General features: G+C 37.2%; 1 protein-coding gene across 1 annotated transcript in view; it reads right to left on the bottom strand.

Moving 5' to 3' along the window:
- Positions 1-16,238, bottom strand: part of inpp5f (inositol polyphosphate-5-phosphatase F) — an 85,166-nt gene extending 68,928 nt beyond the window's left edge. Inside the window, exon 1 of the mRNA XM_069189114.1 lies at positions 15,871-16,238. Within this exon, the coding sequence (XP_069045215.1) occupies positions 15,871-15,967 (97 nt within the window). The 5' untranslated portion in view covers positions 15,968-16,238. The remainder of the gene's footprint in view (positions 1-15,870) is intronic.
- Between the last annotated feature and the right edge of the window lie 375 nt (positions 16,239-16,613).

Below are 16,613 nucleotides of genomic sequence, written 5' to 3'. Positions count from 1 at the left end.
ATTTATAGTATAAAACTCATTGAGATATAAACAATCAAGATAAAAACATCTGTATGTATGCATAGCAAACTGGTGCCAAACATCTGTAACTAGTGCTGGGCGATAATTCGATAACGATAATTATCGCGATATAAATTTCCTCTATATAATTTTAACAAAAGTTCGATAAATGTTCGATATGTTTATGCTTTGCGCATGCGCACAAAATACTGTGTGAGTGTGCGTGTGTGTTGCAGACCGGGCAGCTAACGTGGTGTTGTTAACCCACACGGTAGTGGCAGACAGGACTGCAGTTAGAGTGGAGAAATGAGCGACACTGAAGCAAATGTAGTGCTGCCAATGACCAGCTCGAAGGGCGATCACATCGTCGACAGAAAAGGTCATTCAACTTCGGTAATTTGGAGATATTTTGGCTTTTTACGATCAGACATAAAACAAAGCACTTTAAACTTTGCAGTCTGTCTGAGCCATCTTCTATGTGTGTTTTATCACACTGCAGTATTTAATTTTTCTATTAAAATATTTATTTTGTAAATTTTACTCATGCATATTTTGAGATAAAAAAAGACTTGAATACTCTCTACCTCAGCTTTGTTTAATGTTTCTGCTGTTTGGCAAGTGTTTGTTGTGTTCTTAAAATAAAGAGTTGTTTAATTTACCAATTAACTGTCTGGTGTCTTCAACTTTCACTCAGGAGAAAAAAAATCTGCCTTTAAACTTGAAAGAAATAATGATTTTACATTTGTGATTATTATTGATAATCGACTGATATGACAATTTTTATCGTGATAATGTTTCTGGCCATATCGCCCAGCCCCATCTGTAACAGCATACAAACTGGTTCCAAAAAGAAAAGAATTCTACATAGTGTAAGAGTGGATGAACTTGGAATATATGAACAAAAAAGTAAAACACAAGGCAAATGAATACTGTGAGTCACTACACAGAGGGAGCATGGTTTTGTTAAAATTAACATCCAACTTGTGCTCTGTGGTTTCATGGTTACTTTAAATGTGAATGACAACAACAGATCAAAACAAAAGGTCAATGCCGTCTGAAAATGAAAGTGGACATCTTAAACGAAGAAGATGAAACTGACTCACAATGGCAATGCTCTTGGCCTTTACTTAAGTATTGGAACGATTATTAAGGACAGATTTTTTTTTTAGAGTTTCCACTCTAATATAAGGAGCAATATCACTCTGCAGCTCCCAACTGGCAACCCACTGAAGCTCAGCAGGTGTGAGCCTGGTCAGTACCTGGATGGGAGACCTCCTGGGAAAAACAGGTTGCTGCTGGAAGAGGTGTTAGTGGGCCGCTCCCCCTGCGGTCCATGTGGGTCCTAATGCCCTAGTATAGTGATGGTGACACTATACTGTAAACAGGCGCCGTCCTTCGGATGAGACGTAAAACCGAGGTCCTGACTCTCTGGGGTCATTAAAAATCCCAGGGTGTAACCCTGGGCCAAATTTTCCATTGGCCCTTACCAATCATGGCCTCCTAATAATCCTCCTCTATGAATTGGCTTCATTACTCTGCTCTCCTCCCCACTAATAGCTGATGTGTGGTGAGCGTTCTGGGGCACTATGGCTGCCGTCGCATCATCCAGGTGGGGCTGCACATTGGTGGTGGTGGAGGGGAGTCCCCATTACCCGTAAAGCACTTTGAGTGGAGTGTCCAGAAAAGCGCTATATAAGTGTAAGCAATTATTATTATTATTATTAATGCAGTCAACAAATGATAAAAAGGAAATGGTGATTAAAAATAGTTATGAACAGGACAATGGGGCATAACCCATTCTTAAACTGAGGATAAAGTATGGTCTTAAATATAAACAAAGGTTAATTTTATTGCCCAGTAGTGTTCACCCACTTTACACTATTAGTTAAATAATTGCTATATAATACATCAAAATTTCTAGATGGAGAGTTTTAAACCCCTGACAAAACTTCCAAAGTTAACATCCACAAAAGCAAAATAGAAAAGTACACCACTGAAAGATCCGCCTGGAGCTAAAAGAGATGTTCCAACAGGAATTTAACCCCCCTCCATATTTCCACATCCCTAATCACAGCTACATGGTTTAAAAAAAATAATCTCCTGTTCTGAAGGCTGAGATACAGAAACTTTACTGAGGTGTGCTGCTTTATAACCTCCTTCCTTAGATCATAATTACCAATGTGCTTGCGGCACCCGAGACCTTTATTCTGATTCAATTAACTGACGCTGACACTTCATTACAAGCCAGAGTGAGCACCGTCAAAGTGGCTCAAACAAGTAAAGTTTATTAGAAAACCCATTACTTTCTAAAGCATTCCACTGTGGCAGCAGAACATAAAAAGTCATTTTAAACCCAGAAAGGCACAGAGCTTATATCCATTTTTTTTTTGAATAACAAAAAAGAAAAACAACACAGAAGTGTCAAGAAGCTGGTCCTATACACTTTTTGCCTAAACACTTTGCCAGCCAGAATGTGAGGAATGACTTCAAAGATCTTTAAGTCTTTACATCAACTAGAAGGACTTTCTTCATAGATAAAGGAACTTAAAACCAATGCCCCAGTTATGGTTACCAAGAATATTGTTGGACTTGCCAAAAGAGTTGTGGCACTAACCTAAGTGTGCTGATTAAATTCCACTCTAGTGTTGAACAACCTGGCCTACCTCAAGTTTCTCCTTAATTCAACTTATAAAGCAATTTGTCACAAGATTTGATCTGTAGTGTAGTGGAGCTGCTGGTGCATAATGGATTTTGCATACCATCCAGGTACAGTATGTGCTGCATTTCAGTGGTGGATGATACAAGCCCCCTCCTATATGTAAGGAATCGCTTATTCTTAATTTCCAATTTATGGTCTATGCGCATGTACATACTAAAAAAGCCAGACATCCCCCAAATTAAATAAAGCTCCAGCACCAGATGTAAATCCATTGTGCACTGTTATTGAATCATAATCTACTCTAGCATTTGCCCGGAGACTTTGGAAACTAATCAAAGCAATGACTCACAAAGCAAGAAATCCCAACAGCCCTACTGCCTCTTATACAGTATGAATATAAAAATACTGTCAGAAATTTCAAGCTATAAATTTAAAGTCATGTTAATAATAATGTCAATCAGAATTTAAGAAAAGCAATATAAGAAATCTACAGAATCTATTCAATAAATTATCATCTTTGCCATCAAGGCTACGTACATTACAATCTACTGTACATTCTAGTCATCTCATGAAAGCTCATAATCCAAAGATAAGCATTACCCACCTTTAATAAATGTTTTATAACCCCATGAATATGAAGTAGTTAAATAAAATAGTTGCAAAGATACAAAGTATTGCACTGTCTATGGTGGTTAGTTAATGGATTATAGAAGAGTTTAGTTTTACTAACAGGTGAATACACCTCATGAGCCAAACTCCTTCCATGGCAGCTTCCCAGATCTCTCATAGGACAGACTTTGCACTGCAAAGGTCAAAGTTAAGATGCCCAATGTCAGTTTCACGTATCATTTCTTAAAACCTCATAAAACCACTGCATGTCCAATAAAAAAAACTGCTAAACTTGAGAGTCTGGATATTAAGTGAGTCATGTAGGCAACAGAATATGAAGTCTTATTATCCTAATGTCCGATTCATTTTAAAACATTAAATCAACAGATAAACTAACAATATCTGAGATTTTGTTTTTACTTTTCCCCCACACCAAATGTTAATAACAATAGTTAAAAATCATTACTGTGAATACAGTACTCATAATTAGACCACAATTAGATCAATATTCTCACTCGTGTGAACAAATGCACTGTAATGGGAATAGAGCAGAGATGGGTTAAAGTCTTCACCCACTTTTGCAACACTATTACTGTTGTACAGAAATGATTTCGAGCTTCCACCAACATGTGAATCTCAAGAGCAAATGTGGCAGACGGCTGACCTATTTTCTTCCTCCAGTCTTGTGACAATCTCCCAAAACTACTGTAAGCCGAGAACACGAAAACAAAAGCTCCTCATTCACACTTACAATTTAAAAAACTTGTTTAAAAACGGTTTTCAGCTGCCTATTATTACGGTCTCTGTAACTATATAAACAAGGTATACTTTGATTCCTTCTGCTTATTTATTTAGATAACCACATTTTATACGTGGCTTACATACTGTATATTTGTCTCTTATGATCAAACACACTCACAGTTACTGTATGTTCCATCTCCTCAAACAACACTTAACCAAGGAAAATTTAGTGTACTGATTAAAACGTCTTGCCTGTGTTAACTAAGAGATTACACTCTTCTAATTGATTACTGTAGTGCTCAAAATATTTTTGATCCCTACTGATACCACAAGCACTTTAATATATACCTTAGGTTAAATGCATGAGTGGCACACACTCTTATCTAATAAAATCATTGGAAACCACTTTGATTTAGAAAGTAGCTACTTTACCTGTATATATTATGATTTCATTTTGCATTTGACAGTTTAAACACTTGATAATGTCACAGCATTAATGGCGATCTCAATAACCCTCAAAGAGTCCATTAGGAGCTTCCTCATTTTAATGGACATAATTAACCCATATTTTATCACCCGCAGTGAACTCCTCCATTAGATACCTAATAAAGATGGGGTTAAGCCACCAAAACATAAGCACTAAATTATTTTTAACAAAACTCATTTGGGGTGCTTGGGCAAGTGCAGGTGATCCAGGCATTGAGGGGTTTGAATCTGGGCCTTGTCAATAGCTAGATGTGACTGACTGGGATTCCCCAGACAGTGTCACACAGTTGGACAGGCACCATCCAGAAAAGGGCTGGAGTTAGTCAGCTGGGGCTCCCACAGTTCTCTGTGAAACACCAACTCCCAGGACCTCTTGGGAACTTTCAGGCTTAAAGTGCTGGTGGTAAGGAATACATTTCTCCAGTCAGCACTGAACCTCCTGAGCAGGGCTGCATCACCTGGGAGATCTCACGAGGTGAGCAATTGGTGCAAAGGTGGGTGGGATGGAGAAATCGTCTTTCACTTTCTCCCCTTGTGATCATAGATGTGATCAGGAACACATGATAAACAATTAGAGGCTAATTTGTCAAGTCTACCACAAAATAATCTGAAAAAAAACAATGAGCAATACGAAAGATATAGAAACATGGCAATTACATACAGTGCAACTTTCACTTTAAATTTATTTAGTTGATTAAATTTTAAATTAGTATTTCAGTGCAAACCCCCTTTGGCTACCAAGTTTTTGATGTGAACAAAATAAATAATAGTATTACAATAATGCATACTATACATATGAAACCTAAGTATTCTACAAAATGACCTGTCAAAACACTAAAAAAAACTGAACACAAAAGATTACTTTATGACTTGTAGCAGATCCAAATGTCAAAACTCATCTTTATTGACAACATTATTAGACATAAAAACAAGCATTGTATAACAATGTACAAGCATTCTGATTTAATCATGTTCCAACTGAGCTAAGCTGCCAAAAATGAATAGTATTGCTATGACAGCTTCATTCCTGGATGAAATCTTGGCTATTCATTAGACACGCAGCGCTACTGGAACTCCAAAGTATATACACTACAGGCGAGATGTGGAAACTTGGCAAGCAGTTGTAAAGGTAGGGGAATAATGTGCAGCTTGTGGATGATGGTAAAAAAAACACCCATGGATGGCATGACCTCACTTGCAGGAAGTGTGCTGCAGAATTTGATTACATGATTTGCTATTGGGATTCCTGGCACTGATCCAACAGTGTTAATCAAGAAGCCTTCACCGCCCCATGCAAAGCAAAAACGAGTTGCATGGCCGCGCTGTATGGTCGTTCTCAGGTCAAATTATTCATGTGACGCAGTGAAAATGGTTTCTACCAGAACACCTGTTTCATCACTGTCAGAGCACCAGAAGCACTAGGTGTGTGACAAACACCTTTCCACATGACATTTGTTAATAAGCCTGCAATCAAACTTAAAGAGTTTTACATTAAAAACCTGACAGTGTGTGTTTGTATATACTGTATACTGTACGTGAAATGAGGCGAGAGGCCAGTTTTTTCCTGAACTCTTTAACCATCTCCCTCAGAATAGAGCTGACTAAAAAAAAAGATGATAAAAAATGGAGAAATTACTTTCCGAGAGGTTGTGAGTCACATATTTTTACGTTTCACTCAGATCCACCGGCAAGAAAAAAACATAAAAGGAGGTTGTACAAATGGAACAGATGACATACTCAGTGAATTGGAGATGTTTACTCGTCTCATGGACTTTGGAAAATATTTGAAGGCTTTCCCTTACAGCTACATTACTCAGAGGAAAAGTGATTTTTTGTTTAAGTTATGACTAATCACACCGAGCTAGTGTGCTAGAAGCCTTAAACAGACAATTGTTCTTTTTAGTCAAATCTGCTAAACAAGAAAAGTTAAAGATTTAGGCAACTCCTGCATTTCATTTATCTTTACTGCAATCAATCAATTGGTTAGACAGTCGGTAGAACTCAATTGTTTAGGCAATTCTGCATTGATAATTAAAGTTGCTACAGTAGTTTCTAATAATACATATTGCAACAAAGCATAAGATGCGATTAAATAAAAGTAATACTACTAATAAAAAACTTAGTTCTTTATGACTGAGCAGTTTAAAACACTGTCAGCTCATAGCAGAATTTGAATTAAAAAAGTTTGTTTGCTAGTTAAGTTCCAGACCATGTATCAGACGGATGCGCTGCCTTTTTATTTGAAATAAAATGTTACGTGACACCTACTGTATATGTCGACAACAGTGGTGTAGTAGACCACATGATCAAGACAAGAGTTTCAAAACACAACAGCCAGCTTAGAAGTGACAGGCTACATTACGTCATTTAAACATAAGTCAGTCAGTAGTCCCTGGAAGTTTAAAATAAAGCTTCATCATTTACAAATTTCAGATCTACAAAATGGAACAAATCAAACACAGGAACGGCTATAATGTCATCATAATGTTTATAGAAATGTTTTTTTTTTATCTATTACAGGAAGGAATGTTTCTGCTGAATATGTAACCAGTTGTGCAATCAAAAAAAACAACTCAGTGGTGCAGTGGTTAATGGGGTTAAACCAGCAGGTCCCTTGCACATAAGAATAAACCACTTAGTCATGTCTTGAGACTCTTAAGCATCCTATATTTACCCTATATTAACAAAAATTTATTTATTTAAATGTTTAAATGCTGTAAACACATTGATTTCTACCAGTCCAACAGATGGATCAATTTAATCTCATTGATCTTGAAGGTGTAGAATAGTTCTCTAATGCATCAGAAAAAAATATGCTGCACATTTAACCACTGTCACCTGCAACTGGAATAGAGTATGTTTCTTAAAAAAGACATCATGGGTAATAGTAAGAAAATATCACACATTCCAGAAATAGGACAGCGATGCTTTCATCTCTCATGCAGTGATAAAGATCTTTTGACTTTGAAAGCAACCCTGTGATATTTCCTGTTGTCTGATGACTTAGTCCCTTTCTTAGCACCGGAAGAAAGGAGGTAATGAAGTGAACAATTCCTGCTGAAATTGACTTAATTACTACTTCTGGGGAAACGTCTATGAACAGAGCTGAATGGAAGGGGGTTCCATTTCACAAATATTGGGCCTAATACAAGAAAGTTAATATATTAAATGTCACTATGAAGACAGAAACAAAGAACATTTGATCACACAAATGCTTTTTCAAAAGGTTAATACACACAACCCATCTGATTACTTATTACAAGGTTTCATTCTGTACTTTATACTGCTAGGTGCCCCCCCCTTTCATGTAAAATGGAAGCCCCCACAGTGATCTCACTTAATTTTTCAACTATATCTTCATCGTTTTCACTTACATTGTTATTGACAGGCTCACAAAATTAACTGCCAAACAGAATTAACTGCCATCATCTACAGTACATACTTTTTTTTCCTACGTAGCTTGAGCTCATTAGTTTAAAGCAATGCTCTTCCATAAGCCAAGCCTAGGCTGTTTGTATCCCTTATTGGAAAAAAAAGTACAGATGGACATAAAGCATGTCCACACTGAAAAAGCCAAAAAAAAAAGCAGAAATCACAATAACACTGTATTCATTAAATATACATTGATCTGCCTAGACATTCAAAAAAAGCCCCTTCGATACAACATGATCGGTAACACTTTGATTGGTGCTCTTTGTGAGCCAAAAGCACACTGGTAGAAGTAACCCAAATCTGAAACTCATGATATTAAGATATGAAAGATATTGCAGAAAATACTGATTAGAGGTGGAAATAATCCCTCTAAGCCTAAAAGATTCTAAAACCATTCTGGCCAGGGCATGGAATAGTGAACCTTTTTTACATGCATCCATGGCAAATCACACCACATAGTTATCAGAATGCTTTAATATGTGTAGTCAAATATGAATGATTAACATTTTTATGCACTAGAATACTGAAGTCATGTACAGAAACTAGAGTGTTTACTGACAAGTGTTTGCAGGCTTTGATTCCACCATATAAAGCTTTAAGTGTAGTAGAATACTGTATATGATGGTCTCTGAGGGATCCCAGTAATGTCAACAGGAGCTGGACTGCATTAGATTTCAGTCACACTATCCAACTCACTGGTCATGCTTTATTGTTCTTTCTGCAGGGCCTGGGTTACTACCCCAAATGCATATAAATTATTAAAAGTAGGCAGTATTTCAGCAATGCTTGCAGCGTTGGAGAACAGCAGTCATAATGGAGACTCTGAAATGCAAACCTACTGTACCTTAAAAAGAAGAGCCAAAAAGCACTGACTTCAGATTGTTGTTGTGAACACTGTCATGGAACTCAATTACAGACATGGCCTAAAATCTTGAATTGTGTCAAGGGAAAGTTATATCTCACCACTGTTTAAGGTGCACTTTTAACCTTTTTACCTGTGCAATGTATCATTATTAGACCTTCTCCCTGCCTTGTCAGATACCAAATACTGATACTGAAACGGAGGTGTGCATTTGTTTAGACTAGAATGTACGGTGTTTCCCGGCTGGTCTAATGTCGCTTAAAAATAAACTTCCGACTTGTTCAGAAACATCCTGTACCACCTTTAATAACAAAGTCTACTGACCATGTAACTTCTATTTGGATATGCTGCACTGGTTTCCCCATAGATTATGGCATTACTTCAATTTTACCCTGAGTTTATAGGACACTAAATAGGTTAATCCCTCAAGGATTTACTGAAACCTGACATTCCTGCACAAAATCTGTGCTGAACTGTTGCTGCTGTCTATTCCCAAACACAAATATTGTTGGTTACTGCAAATATTTCTCTCTTAATGTCTTTAAGACATTAATTTATTTTATAAAAACACATAAGAAATTAGATTAGCAAAATCTAAATGTATGTTTATGTTTCCCCTTCAAATTATGTGCAAGGCGAACGTCTTCGTTTCGTGTTTCATAGAAAACAAAGACAAGATTCTAAAAAAAAAATTTTAATGTAGATTTATTAACGCAAATTAAAGACATACACAATCATTATTTTGGACTTTTCAGGTAAATGGTTCACATCAATGTAATTAGAGAAACCCTTCACTATTGTGACTATAAAGTATAACTGCTCCACTGGCAGTATATGTAATTTCATCCTGAAGTCTGTCAAGAAGGTTATATCCCATCACTGAAGCCCTGAACACTTTTTCCACTGGACTGCCTGGCTGGTTTGGATACAACAGAAGACAATAGTGATCTAAGCTATGGCTGATGGGTGTTTTTAAAGGATTAGCTTCAATATACAGGCCAGTTTAAGAAATGACTACATTGTCTCTGTTAATGAAGCCGAATAAAAGTGAACCAATTTCAGCTAGAAGGGCAAGCTGTTAAAAACACATTACAATTTGCAGAAAAAGCTCATTATGTGCAATGAAACAGGCTTGAATAAAGAAGGAATGAAATGTATACACTGCACACTGTAATGAGGAAAATGATAATAGCAGTAAAATAACCTGCCAGTGTGTTTAGAATATTTCAAAAAGAAAGCATAAAATAAGCTGCTGGTGGTCCAATACTTTTTGCCTCTCTGACTTCACTGTTTACTGTAAGACATACAGTTTAAAGATTAAGGAGAGTAAGCCTCCAGGGTGTGATGGAACCTGCAAACAGTTTGAAGCACCAGTGGAGTTGCTGTATTTTTGTCCTTAACTATTTGCCAGACCCTTTGACACCCTCATTGCCTATTACTTTAACCATCTCATATGGACTAATCTGAAATCCTTAAGGCAGCAGTGCTTACACATGTTAGTAAGACATTCCCAGACAGAAAATAAAGAATCTTCAGCTCCTCAGCAGTTAGTCTCCGTTTTCAGTGTTAGTAGTCTGGCAGAAGAAGGAAATACAGGGAGAAGATTAAGTGACATGGTGGCATTCTTCACCTGCAAGTACATGACCTGTATAAAGTTCTGTGCTCTGTAAAAAGCCGAAATGCAACAATACATTCACTTCTTTAAAAAACAAAAACTGGCCCCATTTCAATTGAAATCTGTTTGCTGTAGATTTGGTAGATTCATAATTAACAAGTTGTTTCCAAATAATGATCTTTCATTGTGTACACAATCCTCCATAGGTTACACAATAGCCTTTACATCAGAAAGAGCGTTGAAAGCTTTAAATCTGTACATCCTGGAAACCCAATTTATAAACATCAGCCTCATTAAAACATAGGTTTTATTAAAACAGGTTTTACAGCACAGTGAAAAGGTTTAGTGACTAGGCGAATTCTTAACTTCTCCAAACAATTAAGTTTGAGAACACTCACTGCTAACAAAAAAAAGTAAAAAGTTAACCAGTTTTCTTTCCTGCATCTAAAATAGCACAGCCTGAAAAACAATCATTCAGCACCATGTACTGTATATAAGTGGCACAAAAAAGGAAAAATTACAAGGACTGTGTCATCAAAATCAATTGTAACCTTGCTGTAATGGACTGTACAACACTGCAGACAATCTGTACCAGAACAGCAAGCCTGCTGCCCTGGCACACTCTGAAAAAAACTTGTTTTAAAGTTATCACTTGATTTAATTCACGCCCCTCTGGAACATACAGTAACTCTTTACTAAATAGGGCGCTCTGTGTTATTAAAATTAAGCGACTTGAAATAACTTTGATTTACTAATATCATTTTGCTGGAAATAATCTTTATACTGTGCAAAACATAACACTTAAGAGGATCTTAATATACCATATTGCCCATATATACACACACATATAAAGCATGACATTTATTTATCAGCCAGTAGGAGCAGGTGTTTAGTACTGCAGCCAAAGAAATAAATGTACTATGTCCTAGGTGTTTACTGAGCCAATTTCCTTCCAGGCAAAGAAACCATGACATGTACAGTAAGTATAGATTAAACTAATAGGAAAAAGATTTTCTAAAGCCTAAGTTTTCAAATGTACTTTCTAGATCTTTGGACTGATCTAGACAAAGTCTACCCCTTCAATCAATCAGTGTTATTTTTGAATTAATATGCCATAAACAACTGCTGCCATTACAATCTACGCCTAAAATCTGGAACTACTAAACTCTAAAGCTTTTTAAGCTTTAACAGAGATGACTGCAAGGAGAGACAATTTAAGTATTCAGAATCTTCTAAGGCTTTTATCAATTTGATCAATTAACTACTGGCAAGCAAACAACCTGGATGGATTGACCGGCCTCCTCTTGCTCGTAACATCTTTTGCTTTAGGCAGAACTCTTAGCCATTGCTCTCAGGCAATGACCTAGCAGCACTGAAGACATACACACACATCCTCAAATGCGAGTTGAAGGACTGACACAACTCCTTTTGATACCATCTAATTGCACCGATGCCCTGGCATGCCACATAGCTCACAGTTTTACAGCATGCTGAGGGTCCCCCACTGTCTCCGTCCATCACAGTTTCACCAGTGTTCACCTGCAATACTGAGCGTGAGGAAAGGCACAGACTCCTGACCACAATATTCAGGCTGTGTGGTTCATCCTACTCATCAGGACGATTTTAGAAGATCTGCTACACTGAAGCACAGCTCTTTATTATGCATTTAGGACCTAGCAGCACAGTTCCTTATTTTTTTTATATTTCCGTTTAAACACATTTGAAAAAGCACAGTTCTACAAAAGTTCACATTTTTACATTTACATTCATTGGAAAATCAGAATCCAAGGGTTTTAAGGGTAGTTATTAACAATTAAAACAAACATACAGACTTGTACTTTTAGGTGCTATGTTAAACCATCTTTTTGGAGAATTTTGCATAGAAAAAGAGCTTCACAATTTCACTCTGCTGGAGTTTACCTCACTACTGAAATACAACACCTATACAAATTAGGTAGCAACACAGGTGACAAACATACTGTAGGAATACAACACTACAACTGGGGCACGCCAACAGTATATTTACCAAATGAGACCTACAGTACAGTTTATATTTGTTTTACTGTATATGTCCTAAATAATATATCAAACCAGTGTCATAAATGACTCAATCAGTTAGGCTTCAAATTCCACAAGAGGCTAAAGACTTCAGAATTATGTACTTCAAACATATTTCTATTCAATATAAATTACTAAACAATTACTTTGGCACCACTCACTTGAAATTACTTGAACAAATATTCCCTTGAAAAAATACTAATATTTCAGAACAATGGGTTTTACTACAGGCTGGAAAACACTGAAGCATGGGAAAAAAATCTTTTGATGAAGTAAGAAAAATATTTGAAAGCGTTACTCAGTTTTCACAACAAAGCTGTGTTTGTTTAAACTTCAAACAGGGGGAAACAGAACTATTTTAGAAACAGAGCCTCAAACCTTGGAATGAGACAAACATTGGAAATGATAACATTAATTCAATATATTTTAACAGTAACCTGTATTCTTAATTTGTAAAGCACACTTTTAACAAAATATAAAGCCCTCAGTCATGCGAGTCATGGACCACATAACTGTTTTTCATTAACGGAGCTCAACGTAAGTGATCCATATCACATGTGTCCATCACGTGTGTCCATCTTTAGCTCGAACGCAGCAAGCAAACTGCATGGCACAGATTACCAGAGACATTGCACATTAACAACAGGGATGTTCCTCCCTTTAATGTGTAGAGCATGAGCCAGGTTAGTGAAGTCTTTTTGGCAATGGTTGATGTAACTGTACACATATATGCCCAATTTTGAACATTTTTACCCAATTTTTATGCAAGTAAAACTTTCAAAACTGCATCACTATCTTAGTACCGCACCAGAATAGACACCAAAGGTCACATGCCTTGACTTGTTTCAGAATGCATTCAGACTGGAACACATGGGAATCCCAAAGCAAGGCCAAATACCTACTGTACAGTCAACAACCAAAAACCACAAACCACACTGTGGAATGTGGATTTAGCTGTTGCAACACTCTTGCATTGATATGAATATAGACCCTTGCTTAATCTTGGGCTTGAAGCACTTCTTAAATGTCTTAATGCATATAGGTACATTGTCTATAGCATGTGCTATACTGTTGCAGTAGAAAACCTGGTAAGTTTTGACCGCCTATGGGTCTGGGACCGCCTATGGGGCTGGAGGTCATTTTACAAAAAAGTGTGGTTTTTGTATTACAAAAAAGGGATGAAGGAAAAACAAAGAGGCGAAAGCAAACAAAACCCTCATCAAATATCCAGCAATATTAGTATGAAATACTCTGACACACAAACAACAATGCAATACCACTATGGTTTCTCCAAGTGAATATATTTGCCTTTTAAAATCTGAAGTCTGCCCCTGAGAAGCTATGCAACTGACTCAAATAATGAGAATGAGATATATACCTACATTTATGTGTTGGTTAATTTGCCTACTAAGTAGTGCAAGGAAGCCAGCCCATCATTCACAATAATCAATAATTCTGTCACATGCAGTTATGAAACAACATACTATGATCACCCAATTCTTCACCAGGGATACAAGATAGGCCTGATTGTACTAGATGTCCTAGATGTCCAGAGGCGTTGAACTTCAAGCACAGTCTTTATTTAGAAGCTGCTAGGTAAGGAGCTGCTAATCAGAGGGTCTATGTTTTAAAGTACACTAATCACACTGAGGCCCCTGAGCGTAAGATTTGATGGCACGGTAATCCAGCAGTAAACCTGCTTATTACTTTAATAATTCCTGTCCAACATAAAAAATCTGTTTATTTCTAGTAAAGATGCACCAACCTGGAGTCCACCTCACAGCCACAGGGTGCAAGGACTACATCCCGGAGTTGATGCCGGTGCATCACAAGTCTCGCACGCAATCAAGGCTTTTCAAGGAGAGTGCGAGGAACCTGGAGAAATCTCATACGAACGAGGGACAAAATGCAAACTCCACATAGAAAGACCACCAGTCTAGAATCAAACCCAGGACCCCAGAGCTGACCGCACAGTACATCCAATAGCCTTGCACTGGAATAAACATTCAGCACAGAACTTTAAAAAGAAACATTTAGAAAACGTTTCCGTATTAAAATAAAGACTTCAATTGTATTCACAGAAGCAAGTAAGAGGAAACACTAATTAAAGGCAAAAGAAAAAAAATAAAATTGAAAGAGTATTTTTTCTCGATATGTATTTGTAATATATAAAATGATTTAAAGCACAGACCAGCAGCCAAACTGGTTTAGTGGTGGGTAAGGCCTTGAATTATGCTGGTACAAGCTTCAACCTGCTCCACCTTTTACAAGTCTATTAATAGGGTGTGGCTGTTATACTCACAAGTAATTTTTAAAGCTTCGGCTTTTGCTTATTTTACGCCTCGCAGTATTTTGCCGAGAGGTTTTTAAATATAAACTTAAATATTTTTACATCTCCTCGCCCTGCTGTACCCTCTATTTACATTCCCTGTAGGACCTGCTCCGAGAAGCAGTCTGTTTTGCACTTCATCATTTTTTCTTGAACGTCAAATACTGAGCTTTGTCAGGCTAAAAGGAGACGTTCTGCGTTATAATTGTCGTTTTGCGTCTTGATCATTATAAAACAGGCGGAGAGCTTGCAGTTCAGTTTACACGGGGAAAGGGAATTAAGTTAAACAACGGTTCGTAACCGAGTAATGGCACCCCTCTCTGGACAGTTTAAATTATCCAAACCGCAGGATATTGTTATTAAAAATAATAATAATCACAACTTCGGCACTTGTGCGTAAGCAACACATTCATAATGATTCATTCAACGTAGCAAAAACAAAGCTTTTAAAAAGATTTTGCAAATTTCCTGGAGAAATAGAGTTGGAGCCCAGTATTTAATGCAACGTAACACTGCAATACTTCAGAAAGTAGGATGCTAGTAAAGCAAACGCACTTTTAATAGCTGTGATGACAGCAAAAAATACAGTTCATTAGTAGGTTTACTATCGACAAGAACAAAATGACACAAATAACTACGACTAACAAATGGACAGCTAATGAATTTCCTGCTGTACAATACACAGGAGTTAAACCAGGTCTATTTCGACACCTAGCTACAAAATGCAAATAACCAGGTAGTCTTTCCCAAATGGCTCAAAAGAAAACCCTCAGCATAAGGATGAACTGGAAAATTTGTTCTTCCTTGTTCGTGGTTCAACTGCGAATCTGTGTGAAGAGCGATATAAACCGATTTGACCTCCCTAATAATAAAAAATATTTTTATTCTTTAAAATATGCTCGTCCATAGGAGATTTATTTTTATCAGACGTCTGTTTGTTTGCGTACTGAATAAACTTAACTGGCAGTTTAAGTGCAAGGTGGAACAGAGATACAGTACATAACTCCCAGACAGGAGAAATTTTCCAAGGGTGAGGAACGAACCAGAAACGAGGTAAAATATTGACCATCATTACTCACCAGGTCTGACTTCCATAGTTCCATCTTTTCTGCTACACCACAAAGCCTTATCCCCGCTTTGTAGGATATAATGATCTTTGGCTTGAAACAGCTCCATTCTGACAATACAGTACACAGCATGTGCATATACTAGATCTGCCGGGTTGCTCAACAGTCCATCGTGCTGTGGAGAGTGTGTGATATTTTATCTAGGCTGTCATTCATTAGAACTGATGGAAGGGGAAGAACACTACAAATCCCGTTTTAAAAACATCCCTGTTAAGGGAAGATACTGTACGAGTCTAATTACTCTGTGCTCTGCTGTGAGAGTACTGTTTCTGTCTCAGCCTAGCTCTACCTTGCTTTCCTCTTGCTACCCAGAGAATCGATTTCCTGCAGAAGCCGTTCACATGTGACTTAAGTCGTCAGCCGAGGGCTGTCCTTTTAAAGGGAACACCGCCCTCTTTGAAGGCAACATAGTGTCTTTAGAAAATCATCTACTTTGACTCTATTCATTTTTAAACATGACGCCTCTTCTCATTGTAGGTTAGTTAGAACAGTGAGGGAATGTTTTGCAATTTCGTGTGAAATAGGCAGTACTGTACTCAGTTTCACCAGCAAAATCAGTAAAACTGCAAATCTGTCAAAACAGATACATTTTGAACGAGTTTAAAGTACTGTAGTTTATTCATGCCTAAAGATTCACGCAGCTGTTGTTTTAGACTGAGTTATAATAATTGTACCTCAAGTATTACTAATTTGCA

The sequence above is a fragment of the Lepisosteus oculatus genome, chromosome 4, assembly GCF_040954835.1.
Source record: "Lepisosteus oculatus isolate fLepOcu1 chromosome 4, fLepOcu1.hap2, whole genome shotgun sequence".
Taxonomy (NCBI): Eukaryota; Metazoa; Chordata; class Actinopteri; order Semionotiformes; family Lepisosteidae; genus Lepisosteus; species Lepisosteus oculatus.
This window is presented reverse-complemented; position numbering and strand designations above follow the sequence as displayed.